The 14260-nt window shown below is 40.4% G+C and overlaps 1 protein-coding gene across 3 annotated transcripts in view; it reads left to right on the top strand.

Annotated features, from left to right (window-relative positions):
* Positions 1-14260, top strand: part of STXBP5 (syntaxin binding protein 5) — a 192483-nt gene that overhangs the window by 108196 nt on the left and 70027 nt on the right. For all 3 annotated transcript variants that reach the window (XM_077143412.1, XM_077143413.1, XM_077143414.1), the window contains 3 exons: positions 372-592; positions 1140-1318; positions 8697-8822. In XM_077143412.1, coding sequence (XP_076999527.1) covers positions 372-592; positions 1140-1318; positions 8697-8822 — 526 coding nt within the window. The remainder of the gene's footprint in view (positions 1-371; positions 593-1139; positions 1319-8696; positions 8823-14260) is intronic.

Here is a 14260-nt window from a genome sequence, read left to right on the forward strand (position 1 = left end):
AATATTTCATCATGTGTGAGTGATAATATTGGTGCCATTTTTAGACAAAATATGTAGAAAATTGTTTTAGGAAGTAAAACATATTCTTTATTATTTTTACTGTATTTGTACATTTTCCTCAAGTCTTTGTGTTATTCACCTTTCAGATTATCCAAATCTATCATCAATGCGTTTGTTTTTATTAATTAAACATGTGTGCCCATTTTTACTGTCAGTGGGTGCGAGGCATAGCTTATCTGAAACCATCGGAGAAATGTAGAATTAGGAACAAAAGTGCAATTCAGAGGAAGCCGGCCGCGCTGCGGTCCTGGCTTGATTGAGAACAGTCACCTTAGGCGTCGCCTGCCTGAACAGTGCCGTCCCCTGTGTAGCCACTCTCCAGGTGCTGTACAAGCTGAAGACGTCCAAGGTGTTTGAGAGGCCGAGAGCCCGGGACGAGCGGCCCAGCAGTGACCCCGCCGACGAGGACCCGTTCGCCATACAGATGCTGGCCTGGTGCCCCGAGGGCAGGGTGCTGGGTGTGGCGGGTGTGGCGGCGCATGTCGTGGTCTACAGCTTCTGTGGGCAGGAGGCTGCCGCACAGGCCCCTCCGGTACAGCGTCCACACCGTGTTGTCGCGTCCATCCCGTGTTGTTGCGTCCATCCTGTGTTGTTGCGTCTACGTGTCTGGCCTTCTCAAGTCAGGAGTTATTTACAAGACCATTTCCAGTCACTTTTGTCTAGAGTTTTTGAAAACACATTTGTATTTGAATTGCTGCATAAAAGCAGCAGTTTTTATGCATGTCTTTTAAATTCTAAAATATGTTGTACTTTTCTTTTAAAGGAAACCAACAGAATGAGTGGCCTCTAACCTGGCATTAACAGGAGGCTCATCAATTCCAAAATTATAGTGTGTGTGTGTGTGTGTGTGTGTGTGTGTGTGTGCATACTCACCAACACACACCCTCACACAGTTTTAAAAAGCTGTCAGTCAGTAACAAAAGTTTTTTCTTCTTGTTATATGCTTACCTGCTGAACTCTTCCTGAATGTTTTCCCTTAAAAATATTCTTTCCGTCAAAGTTTCCTTGTATGTGTCAGTGAACTGTAATAATGGGGACAGTACTGACTCAGCAGCTAAACCTTTCTGCTCTCCCGGTAGATGCTGGAAGTTCGCCTGTTCTGTGAGGTGAATGATGAGGGGTCCCCAGAATGTGAGCAAGCCCCACCTCTGCCCACACCTGTGGGGGCCTCCAGTCCTCAGCCCCCCCCATTACAGTCCCACCCCTCCACCAGCAGCAGCTCATCAGGTGGGCTTCGTGACAGCACCCCTTGTTTAAAGTAAGTGATGAAATATTAAAAATGTTTTAGACCTCTTTCAATTTAGATAAATTGTGAGCTACAATAAAGCTGCTATAAAATCTCCTTGTGGTGTAGTTGAGTGACAGAAGAACGTCTCTTCCTGTGTTTGCCAATGGTTAATCCATTTCATTTATCTTTGTGTGACAACTCCATCAGAAGAGTTAGGGATGTGTTCCAGAACTTTATTCGTAAGATGCTAAATTCGTCTCTTCATTCACACTAGAAAATGTTAAGGTGGGGATTCTCCTTCCACAATGGTAGATGCTGAGGTGGGTTCTCCATCCACACAGGTAGATGCTGAGGTGGGTTTTCCTTCTACACTGGAAAATGCTAAGGTAGGTTCTCCTTCCACACTGGAAGATGCTGAGGTTGTCTCTCCACCCACACTGGAAGATGTTGAGGTTGTCTCTCCTTCCACACTGGTAGATGTTGAGGTTGTCTCTCCACCCACACTGGTAGATGCTGAGGTTGTCTCTCCACCCAGACTGGTAGATGCTGAGGTTGTCTCTCCACCCAGACTGGTAGATGCTGAGGTTGTCTCTCCACCCACACTGGAAGATGTTGAGGTTGTCTCTCCTTCCACACTGGTAGATGTTGAGGTTGTCTCTCCACCCACACTGGTAGATGCTGCGGTTGTCTCTCCACCCACACTGGTAGATGCTGAGGTTGTCTCTCCACCCACACTGGTAGATGCTGAGGTTGTCTCCTCCCACACTGGTAGATGCTGAGGTTGTCTCTCCACCCACACTGGAAGATGTTGAGGTTGTCTCTCCTTCCACACTGGTAGATGTTGAGGTTGTCTCTCCACCCACACTGGTAGATGCTGCGGTTGTCTCTCCACCCACACTGGTAGATGCTGAGGTTGTCTCTCCACCCACACTGGTAGATGCTGAGGTTGTCTCCTCCCACACTGGAAGATGCTGAGGTTGTCTCTCCACCCACACTGGAAGATGTTGAGGTTGTCTCTCCTTCCACACTGGTAGATGCTGCGGTTGTCTCTCCACCCACACTGGTAGATGCTGAGGTTGTCTCTCCACCCACACTGGAAGATGTTGAGGTTGTCTCTCCTTCCACACTGGTAGATGCTGAGGTTGTCTCCTCCCACACTGGTAGATGTTGAGGTTGTCTCTCCACCCACACTGGTAGATGCTGAGGTTGTATCTCCTTCCACACTGGTAGATGCTGAGGTTGTCTCTCCACCCACACTGGTAGATGCTGAGGTTGTCTCCTCCCACACTGGTAGATGTTGAGGTTGTCTCTCCACCCACACTGGTAGATGCTGAGGTTGTATCTCCTTCCACACTGGTAGATGCTGAGGTTGTCTCTCCACCCACACTGGTAGATGCTGAGGTTGTCTCCTCCCACACTGGTAGATGTTGAGGTTGTCTCTCCACCCACACTGGTAGATGCTGAGGTTGTATCTCCTTCCACACTGGTAGATGCTGAGGTTGTCTCTCCACCCACACTGGTAGATGCTGAGGTTGTCTCCTCCCACACTGGTAGATGTTGAGGTTGTCTCTCCACCCACACTGGTAGATGCTGAGGTTGTATCTCCTTCCACACTGGTAGATGCTGCAGTTGTCTCTCCACCCACACTGGTAGATGCTGAGGTTGTCTCTCCACCCACACTGGAAGATGCTGAGGTTGTCTGTCCACCCACACTGGTAGATGCTGCGGTTGTCTCTCCACTCACACTGGTAGATGCTGAGGTTGTCTCTCCTTCCACACTGAAAGATGCTGAGGTTGTCTCCACCCACACTGGTAGATGCTGAGGTTGTCTCTCCACCCACACTGGTAGATGTTGAGGTTGTCTCTCCACCCACACTGGTAGATGCTGAGGTTGTCTCTCCACCCACACTGGTAGATGTTGAGGTTGTCTCTCCTTCCACACTGGAAGATGCTGAGGTTGTCTCCACCCACACTGGTAGATGCTGAGGTTGTCTCTCCACCCACACTGGAAGATGCTGAGGTTGTCTCCACCCACACTGGTAGATGCTGAGGTTGTCTCTCCTTCCACACTGGAAGATGCTGAGGTTGTCTCCACCCACACTGGTAGATGCTGAGGTTGTCTGTCCACCCACACTGGTAGATGCTGAGGTTGTCTGTCCACCCACACTGGTAGATGCTGAGGTTGTCTCTCCACCCACACTGGTAGATGCTGAGGTTGTCTCTCCACCCACACTGGTAGATGTTGAGGTTGTCTCTCCACCCACACTGGTAGATGTTGAGGTTGTCTCTCCACCCACACTGGTAGATACTAAGGTGAGTTGAGTTCTGTGTCCACCTTGGCAGATATTGAGGTTGACCCTCCATCCTCACTGGTATATGCTATGGGTTTTCTGTCCGTACTGGTGGATGAACAGTGGTGTCCTGGGTGTAGGGTCCAGTCTTCCAAGTCCGCTGGTGGCTAGTCATCTGGGTTTACCTTTGCATCGGATTTGTGTCTGATCTCTACTCCTCTGAAAATTTGAGATTCAATCATTTTATAACCGTTTTCTTGTCTCTTTCTAAACTTTTTCCAGCACCACAATATCCTTATTTAAATGTCTTTAATGTAGCATTCCTGATTTAAGTGGATCTTACATTTATATGGGGATAAATTAGATAAGTTTATTTTCCTTAAAAGGAATAAGTTTCTTTTAAGGATAAGTTTCTTTTCCTTTTTCCTTTTTAAGGAAAAGAAACTTATCCAATTTATATTATTATTATAAAATATAATAATTTATAATATAAGTATAATTATAATATATTATATATTATAATAATTTATATTATTGAGTGGTTCTGTGTTTTAAAGGTGATAAACCTTAAATATGGGTAGAGAAATACTACAAGGAGTGAAGAGGTAAAACAGCACGCTATGATCATAGACTCTATGCTATGTTTACTGAGAAGCCAGTTAAGATAGTGGCTGAAAACAGGCTGTCTTTATGAGTTGGCAGGTAAGGGAGAAAGGTGGCAGGATGGTGATGCCGGGTGGGGAGGGTGGTACGGAAGTGAGAGCTTGCGTTTGTTAAGAGAAGCCAGTTTTCACTGTTCTGCTTCGCTTCTGTTGTAATCTCTTCTGTTGGCTGGTGGTTGAGCAGTTGCTGTGGACAGAGTCTGGGCAATTAGAAGTACACTCACTGCGAAGACAGGGCAAAGCGTTTGTTTCTATCATGATCACTTTAGAAGTAGAGATTTAAAAATATCTTTGTGTCTTTGCATAAGCTTGAGATTGTGAGTTCTACGCCAGTGGTGCTCACCTCCAGCAGGTGTTTGGGGAAGCCCGAGACAGCTTTCCTCATCACAGCTTGTGGGGGGCAAGGGGGCAGGTTGCTGCTCAGAGCCCTCCAGTGTACAGGGCAGCTTGGAACAATTTATCTTTGTTTTTGTGGTAACATTTTGCATTTCTATGACAGTTTTAGCAAATACTAAAGGGACGTTTTAACAACAGAATAATTGCATATAAATCTATCATTGTCTTAAAATTAAAATACCTTATATGATTTGTATTTTATAATTTCTTATAAATTATAAGGCTCATGACAGCAACTCCAACAGTCTAAAACAGGAAATCATCCTCCGCTGGAGGCACCAGCCCCATGCCCCTCCCCCAGGCACCTGACTGCAGGCCGGAGAGGCTCTGTCCCCTACCACAGGCATCTGAGGACAGGCCGGAGGGGCTCTGTCCCCTACCACAGGCATCTGGGGGCAGGCCGGAGGGGCTCTCCCCCAGTGCTCCCGGCGTTGGCTACCGTCCTGACCTCTGCCAGCCAGATGGTGTGTCCAGCATGCACAAGGTCTCAGCAACGGGGCGTGTCTGGCTCCTCTGTGTAGAGGACACACTAACACACCAAAGCATGCTGTCTAGAAGCATGTACGGTCCTGTTCTCCATGGGCACTCAGCGATGAGAGCTGGGAAATAGCACTTCTGTGGTTTGCTTTTCTAAATCAGTAATTAGAACTTTTTTTTTTCCAAGAAAGAATGTATTACTAGGCATGTAGTAGGAAAGCAGATGGCCAGGTGGCCCAAAACCTGTCTCCTGAATTAAAGGAGGATGAGGCGTACATAAACATTAATAAAGCTATTATTCTCATGTAAAATCTTTCTTTTCTAGACAGTACTCAGATGATTAAGAAAAACTTAAAAAAGCAAAAACGTTACATTAAGAACAAACTAACAATCCATGTTATTTTAACAGAGATAAAACTAAACTTTAGTTTTATATGAATATACAGTTTGACACAAAAGGTTTCTCCTTAAAAATACATGATAAACTGGTTTATTAAATGTTGAACAGTACTGACTATGACAGACAGAATTTCACTTTCATAAACTCCTTTTTGTTAGGTCAGGGGAGCAGGGAAGGTCACCATGACTCGAGCTGTGTAAAATCTGCCGCCCCTTCTAGATGTCACCTAATACCCTTGCTTAAAAACCGGCCGCACCAGGACCGAGGGGCGCGCTCCCAACTCCCTGCCTGGAGTTCTGTGAGCTCTGCCCGGGAGCACAGGAATAAACTCGCTCACTCTAGGGTTTCTCGGTCTGCCTCTTCTCTCTTTCACTTCCAAAACCTTTCACTTTTTACAACTCTATATCCATTCAGGGTTTATAGCCAACAATGAATATAACAAACAAAATCCATTTTGTTAAACTTTCTATCACTTTCCATAACTATCCCACCTATAGTTTTTATTTATCTAGGTTGCACATATTCAGAAATGAATTTGGTGATAAATTCACAAAGCTTTTTGAACCTGCTTGCTTCCTCCCAATGAAGATGAGAAGAGATGGAGATATTATAAAATAAAGGAAGAAGGAAGAAATTTATGCATGGGTCTGGAACACAGCCAGGCATCTATATACTTTATACTCAGAACACACAAATGATTACTTTGCAATATGCCTAAAATCTCTTAGTCCAATCCAGCACTACCGTTGAATGTTAGAAAAGCCCAAGCTTGAAATGTAATCAGCTTTTCAATATTTAAGGGATTTATATCCAGAAAAAACTCAAATTTTCCACAGCATCATTCTCAAGTGCCAAGTAATACCAGGATATATGTTAGTTTACAAAATTAAGTTATGGCTTCTAAAAAAATCTAGTTTAGAATTCTATTTATTTAAATGCTGCTTTCTTATTTAAAGGTCTTACAATTGTCATCTCTAAGTACTTCTTAGGTCATCCTTTATCTATCTGCTTTTAAAATTCCTCCAGCGCTTTTATTCCTTCATTATGAATCTGTCTTATACTATACCCTGGTACAAGTATATTCTAACTAGAGTATAAACTCTTGAAGCTAAGACATGTCTTCCTATCCATGGCAGCATTTACTAACGACAATATACTGATTGACTTTAACAAAGCCACTACAAATTCAAATTCTTCCGCGTACTTAGGTAACAAATGGCCAAGTAACCAAAAGCCAGATTCTTCCAAATCCAGGTAATCAAAGTTATTAAAAAAATCCATTTATATTTTCTTACTAAACTTGACTGATTTCTTAAAGAGCATATTCCTATTTTATTATACTTTATATGTGTTATTATTACCAGGTACACTGCTAAGTTCATGTAACCTAACCTGTCTAGTTAGGCTATTTTTTTAAGAGAAATATTGAGAATGTTATGTATATTACATAATGTATAATATGTATTATTTTACGTAATGTTATGTATATTATATAACATATTACATAATGTATATTACATTACATATTACTAGTTTATTAGTAAGCTTGTATACATTTAGGGAGGACATACCCAAGCAGAATAAAATTGCATTTGTTTAATTCAAAATTTGTCATAAAATTCCTCTTATCAGAGATTGAAAAAATCTATTTTCATAATATCTTACAATACAAACAATTTTAAAAGGACACTGACTATCAAATTCTGGAAAATATATTGCAATTGTTTAATTTGTTCCAAGCCTAAATCCAGGAAAACCTTTCCATATCTCTCAAAGATCCTCATCTTACTTAATGAAATTTGGTAATTAGATTTTGCTTAGTTACTCCTATCCCAAGGCTATTTATGTATTTTTTAACTTTTTTTTATTATATAATATATATACAAAATAAAGAAAGAAAAAAGCAATAGTTTTCAAAGCACTCTTCAGTAAGTAGTTACAGGACAGATCCCTGAGTTTGTCATGGGCTACCATTCCATCTTTTCAGAATTTTTCCTTCTAGCTACTCCAGAATATAGGAGGCTAGAAGGCATAAATATTTTTTTATCATCACAATCGACTATTTTTCTTTTTTGTGGAAAATAACATATATACAAAAAAGCAATCAATTTCAAAGCACAGCACAACAATTATTTGTAGAGCAGATTACAGAATTTGTATAGATTGCAAGTAGTTAGAACTTTCGATTGAATTGATAACAAGTTAATTTTTTAAAATTTCTTTCCTCAAATTATAATTGCATTACTTTTCTTCTATAACATGATTAACCTGGAATTGTCCATTTAACGATTTTTCTCCACTAAAATAAATACGTCCAAAATTACAATAATAAAATCATCACTAATAATAAAGCTACTGGGAAAATATTTAATAAAATATGGCTTTCCAGATGTCTTCTAGACATTCTTTGAGCATGTGAGGTGTTATCAGATGACTTTGTTTTGAGTTGCTTGTGATAACTTTTCCTGCTGTGATGGTTATTTGTACACTAGCCCAGAGTGCAGTTCGTTTTGATTGTGTAAGCTGGTTTTAGTTTGAGACTGTTCATGTCTACGCTGGCAGGTTGTTCTTGGAAGCAGCATTTGACTTTGGATGTGGGTACAGTCGCCTTTCCTGTGCTGGGGTGGAGGGGTTGGGAGGGGCACCGGGGCAGTTTGAACTGGAAAGGCCAGCTGTGAGGTCTGGCCAGAACCCACCACCTGCATTTTCTCTTTGGGGTCCATGGGCAATGGTGGTGCAGCCCCTTACCCCCAGCCCACCCTTCCTGGGGCCCATGGACAGTAGTGGGGCAGACCCCAACGCCCCCCCCCCCGGGACCACAGGCAATGGTGGGGCAGCCCCCTACTCCCACCCCACTCCCCCAAGGGACCACAGGCAGCGGTGGGGCAGGCCCTCCTCCCCTTGGAGCCTACGGGTTCCCTGCCCCCTTCATATGCAGAGTGCACAAGGCATTCTTATTTTTTGTTATTTCTGTTCATGTTTTGATACATGTTCAGTCTCTCCCACTAGAGCAAATAGTAGAACTACTCTGGATTACAGGATTAGCATATATATACTTTATCTATTACAGTGTGGTGTGTAAAGTTCTTGTGTGGCTGTGTATGGGTGATTTTATAATTCCGTAATCTAATTAGATAACTGAAATGGGCTAAAAGGTAACATCATGTTTTCCTATATTTCAGGGTCAAAACCTCATCACTTAAGCAGCCTCCGGGTTACCAGACGGAGCTCGTTGTCCAGCTGGTGTGGGTGGGTGGAGAGCCGCCGCAGCAGATCAGCAGCCTGGCGCTCAGCTCTTCCCTCGGGCTGTGAGTACAAGTGTGCACCCTGCGTGTGCTATAGCATCTCCTGAAGCAGCTCTGTCAGCCTCAGAGCTGGGTCAGCCTTCTGAGCGATTCTCTCGGGGTCTGCAAAGGCTGCTTCCCGATACAAAATGAAATCCCTCATAGGCCAGTGAGTTGTCTAAAGTTAGCGTCTCCCATCCTGAAACGGGTTTTTATTACAATGTGGTGTAGTGGAGGCTGGACATTGCAGACCCAGGAGGCGGCCGTCCGCCAGGTGTGCCTATCTGGCTGCGGCCAGCTAATTCGTACTCCACCTATGGGCCTTGGAAGGTCCGAGTGAGAGTTTGGTTTTCATCCATGCTATAGGTGTATGTGTGTTATTTATCAATTCATGCCATCAGGTATATTGTGTTGATGATACCTATTTTTAATTAAAACATGAAAGACTTATAAAGTGTTTTTCTTTCAAAAAACCATTGTTGTGATATGAGAGAAGCTTCATGCTGCCTAAATTAGCCAAGATTCTCAAGGAAAACAGAACTGATGAGATGCATATTAGAGGAATTATGAGATTTTTGTAGGAATTGGCCCACGCGGCTGTGAGGACGGGCGCGTCCAATTCCACAGGACAGGCTGCAGGCCTGGAGGCCAGTGAAGGTCCTCAGCCGACCTCCCAGGAGATACACAAACATGTTCAGAACAAAACGAAATATCCATATCCTAGTTGTTAGCTGCCGGAATGCAGTATACCAGAAATGGAATAGCTTTTTTTTGTTTGTTTTTTTTTGTTTTGTTTTGTTTTGTTTTTTTTTTTATTAATTAAAAAAAGAATTAACAAAACAATTAGAAATCATTCCAATCTACATGTACAATCAGTAATTCTTAATAACATCACATAGTTGCATATTCATCATTTCTTAGTACATTTGCATCGATTTAGAAAAAGAAATAAAAAGACAACAGAATAAGAATTAAAACAATAATAGAAAGAAAAAAAAACAAAAAAAACAAAAACAAAAAACCTATACCTCACATGCAGCTTCATTCAGTGTTTTAACATAATTGCATTACAATTGGGTAGTATTGTGCTGTCCATTTCTGAGTTTTTATATCCAGTCCCGTTGTACAGTCTGTATCCCTTCATCTCCAATTATCCCTTCTCTTTTTTTTTTTTTTAATTAACGGAAAAAAAGAAATTAACCCAACATTTAGAGATCATACCATTCTACACATGCAATCATTAATTCTTAACATCATCACATAGATGCATGATCATCATTTCTTAGTACATTTGCATTGGTTTAGAAGAACTAGCAACATAACCGAAAAAGATATAGAATGTTAATATAGAGAAAAAAATAAAAGTAATAATAGTAAAATCAAAACAAAACAAAACAAAAACCTATAGCTCAGATGCAGCTTCATTCAGTGTTTTAACATGATTACTTTACAATTAGGTATTATTGTGCTGTCCATTTTTGAGTTTTTGTATCTAGTCCTGTTGCACAGTCTATATCCCTTCAGCTTCAATTACCCATTGTCTTACCCTGTTTCTAACTCCTGCTGAACTCTGTTACCAATGACATATTTCAAGTTTATTCTCGAATGTCTGTTCACATCAGTGGGACCATACAGTATTTGTCCTTTAGCTTTTGGCTGGATTCACTCAGCATAATATTCTCTAGGTCCATCCATGTTATTACATGGTTCATAAGTTTATCTTGTCTTAAAGCTGCATAATATTCCATCGTATGTATATACCACAGTTTGTTTAGCCACTCTTCTGTTGATGGAGATTTTGGCTGTTTCCATCTCTTTGCAATTGTAAATAATGCTGCTATAAACATTGGTGTGCAAATGTCCGTTTGTGTCTTTGCCCTTAAGTCCTTTGAGTAGATACCTAGCAATGGTATTGCTGGGTCGTATGGCAATTCTATATTCAGCTTTTTGAGGAACCGCCAAACTGCCTTCCACAGTGGTTGCACCCTTTGACATTCCCACCAACAGTGGATAAGTGTGCCTCTTTCTCCGCATCCTCTCCAGCACTTGTCATTTTCTGTTTTGTTGATAATGGCCATTCTGGTGGGTGTGAGATGATATCTCATTGTGGTTTTGATTTGCATTTCTCTAATGGCCAGGGACATTGAGCATCTCTTCATGTGCCTCTTGGCCATCCGTATTTCCTCTTCTGAGAGGTGTCTGTTCAAGTCTTTTTCCCATTTTGTAATTGGGTTGGCTGTCTTTTTGTTGTTGAGTTGAACAATCTCTTTATAAATTCTGGATACTAGACCTTTATCTGATATATCATTTCCAAATATTGTCTCCCATTGTGAAGGCTGTCTTTCTACTTTCTTGATGAAGTTCTTTGATGCACAAAAGTGTTTAATTTTGAGGAGTTCCCATTTATTTATTTCCTTCTTCAGTGCTCTTGCTTTAGGTTTAAGGTCCATAAAACCGCCTCCAGTTGTAAGATCCATAAGATATCTCCCTACATTTTCCTCTAACTGTTTTGTGGTCTTAGACCTAATGTTTAGATCTTTGATCCATTTTGAGTTAACTTTTGTATAGGGTGTGAGAGATGGGTCTTCTTTCATTCTTTTGCATATGGATATCCAGTTCTCTAGGCACCATTTATTGAAGAGACTGCTCTGTCCCAGGTGAGTTGGCTTGACTGCCTTATCAAAGATCAAATGTCCATAGATGAGAGGGTCTATATCTGAGCACTCTATTCGATTCCATTGGTCGATATATCTATCTTTATGCCAATACCATGCTGTTTTGACCACTGTGGCTTCATAATATGCCTTAAAGTCAGGCAGCGCGAGACCTCCAGCTTCGTTTTTTTTCCTCAAGATGTTTTTAGCAATTCGGGGCACCCTGCCCTTCCAGATAAATTTGCTTATTGGTTTTTCTATTTCTGAAAAATAAGTTGTTGGGATTTTGATTGGTATTGCATTGAATCTGTAAATCAATTTAGGTAGGATTGACATCTTAACTATATTTAGTCTTCCAATCCATGAACACGGTATGCCCTTCCATCTATTTAGGTCTTCTGTGATTTCTTTTAGCAGTTTTTTGTAGTTTTCTTTATATAGGTTTTTTGTCTCTTTAGTTAAATTTATTCCCAGGTATTTTATTCTTTTAGTTGCAATTGTAAATGGGATTCGTTTCTTGATTTCCGCCTCAGCTTGTTCATTACTAGTGTATAGAAATGCTACAGATTTTTGAATGTTGATCTTGTAACCTGCTACTTTGCTGTACTCATTTATTAGCTCTAGTAGTTTTGTTGTGGATTTTTCCGGGTTTTCGACGTATAGTATCATATCGTCTGCAAACAGTGATAGTTTTACTTCTTCCTTTCCAATTTTGATGCCTTGTATTTCTTTTTCTTGTCTAATTGCTCTGGCTAGAACCTCCAACACAATGTTGAATAATAGTGGTGATAGTGGACATCCTTGTCTTGTTCCTGATCTTAGGGGGAAAGTTTTCAATTTTTCCCCATTGAGGATGATATTAGCTGTGGGTTTTTCATATATTCCCTCTATCATTTTAAGGAAGTTCCCTTGTATTCCTATCTTTTGAAGTGTTTTCAACAGGAAAGGATGTTGAATCTTGTCGAATGCCTTCTCTGCATCAATTGAGATGATCATGTGATTTTTCTGCTTTGATTTGTTGATATGGTGTATTACATTAATTGATTTTCTTATGTTGAACCATCCTTGCATACCTGGGATGAATCCTACTTGGTCATGATGTATAATTCTTTTAATGTGTTGTTGGATACGATTTGCTAGAATTTTATTGAGGATTTTTGCATCTGTATTCATTAGAGAGATTGGTCTGTAGTTTTCTTTTTTTGTAATATCTTTGCCTGGTTTTGGTATGAGGGTGATGTTGGCTTCATAGAATGAATTAGGTAGTTTTCCCTCCACTTCGATTTTTTTAAAGAGTTTGAAGAGAATTGGTACTAATTCTTTCTGGAACGTTTGGTAGAATTCACATGTGAAGCCATCTGGTCCTGGACTTTTCTTTTTAGGAAGCTTTTGAATGACTAATTCAATTTCTTTACTTGTGATTGGTTTGTTGAGGTCATCTATGTGTTCTTGAGTCAAAGTTGGTTGTTCATGTCTTTCCAGGAACCCGTCCATTTCCTCTAAATTGTTGTATTTATTAGCGTAAAGTTGTTCATAGTATCCTGTTATTACCTCCTTTATTTCTGTGAGGTCAGTAGTTATGTCTCCTCTTCCATTTCTGATCTTATTTATTTGCATCCTCTCTCTTCTTCTTTTTGTCAATCTTGCTAAGGGCCCATCAATCTTATTGATTTTCTCATAGAACCAACTTCTGGCCTTATTGATTTTCTCTATTGTTTTCATGTTTTCAATTTCATTTATTTCTGCTCTAATCTTTGTTATTTCTTTCCTTTTGCTTGCTTTGGGGTTAGCTTGCTGTTCTTTCTCCAGTTCTTCCAAATGGATAGTTAATTCCTGAATTTTTGCCTTTTCTTCTTTTCTGATATAGGCATTTAGAGCAATAAATTTCCCTCTTAGCACTGCCTTTGCTGCGTCCCATAAGTTTTGATATGTTGTGTTTTCATTTTCATTCGCCTCGAGGTATTTGCTAATTTCTCTTGCAATTTCTTCTTTGACCCACTCGTTGTTTAGGAGTGTGTTGTTGAGCCTCCATGTATTTGTGAATTTTCTGGCACTCTGCCTATTATTGATTTCCAACATCATTCCTTTATGGTCCGAGAAAGTGTTGTGTAAGATTTCAATCTTTTTAAATTTGTTGAGACTTGCTTTGTGACCCAGCATATGGTCTATCTTTGAGAATGATCCATGAGCACTTGAGAAAAAGGTGTATCCTGCTGTTGTGGGATGTAATGTCCTATAAATGTCTATTAAGTCTAGTTCATTTATAGTAATATTCAGATTCTCTATTTCTTTGTTGATCCTCTGTCTAGATGTTCTGTCCCTTGATGAGAGTGGTGAGTTGAAGTCTCCAACTATTATGGTATATGAGTCTATTTCCCTTTTCAGTGTTTGCAGTATATTCCTCACGTATTTTGGGGCATTCTGATTCGGTGCGTAAATATTTATGATTGTTATGTCTTCTTGTTTAATTGTTCCTTTTATTAGTATATAGTGTCCTTCTTTGTCTCTTTTAACTGTTTTACATTTGAAGTCTAATTTGTTGGATATTAGTATAGCCACTCCTGCTCTTTTCTGGTTGTTATTTGCATGAAATATCTTTTCCCAACCTTTCACTTTCAACCTATGTTTATCTTTGGGTCTAAGATGTGTTTCCTGTAGACAGCATATCGAAGGATCCTGTTTTTTAATCCATTCTGCCAATCTATGTCTTTTGATTGGGGAATTCAGTCCATTGACATTTAGTGTTATTACTGTTTGGATAATATTTTCCTCTACCATTTTGCCTTTTGTATTATATATATCATATCT

The sequence above is a fragment of the Tamandua tetradactyla genome, chromosome 25, assembly GCF_023851605.1.
Source record: "Tamandua tetradactyla isolate mTamTet1 chromosome 25, mTamTet1.pri, whole genome shotgun sequence".
Classification (NCBI taxonomy): domain Eukaryota; kingdom Metazoa; phylum Chordata; class Mammalia; order Pilosa; family Myrmecophagidae; genus Tamandua; species Tamandua tetradactyla.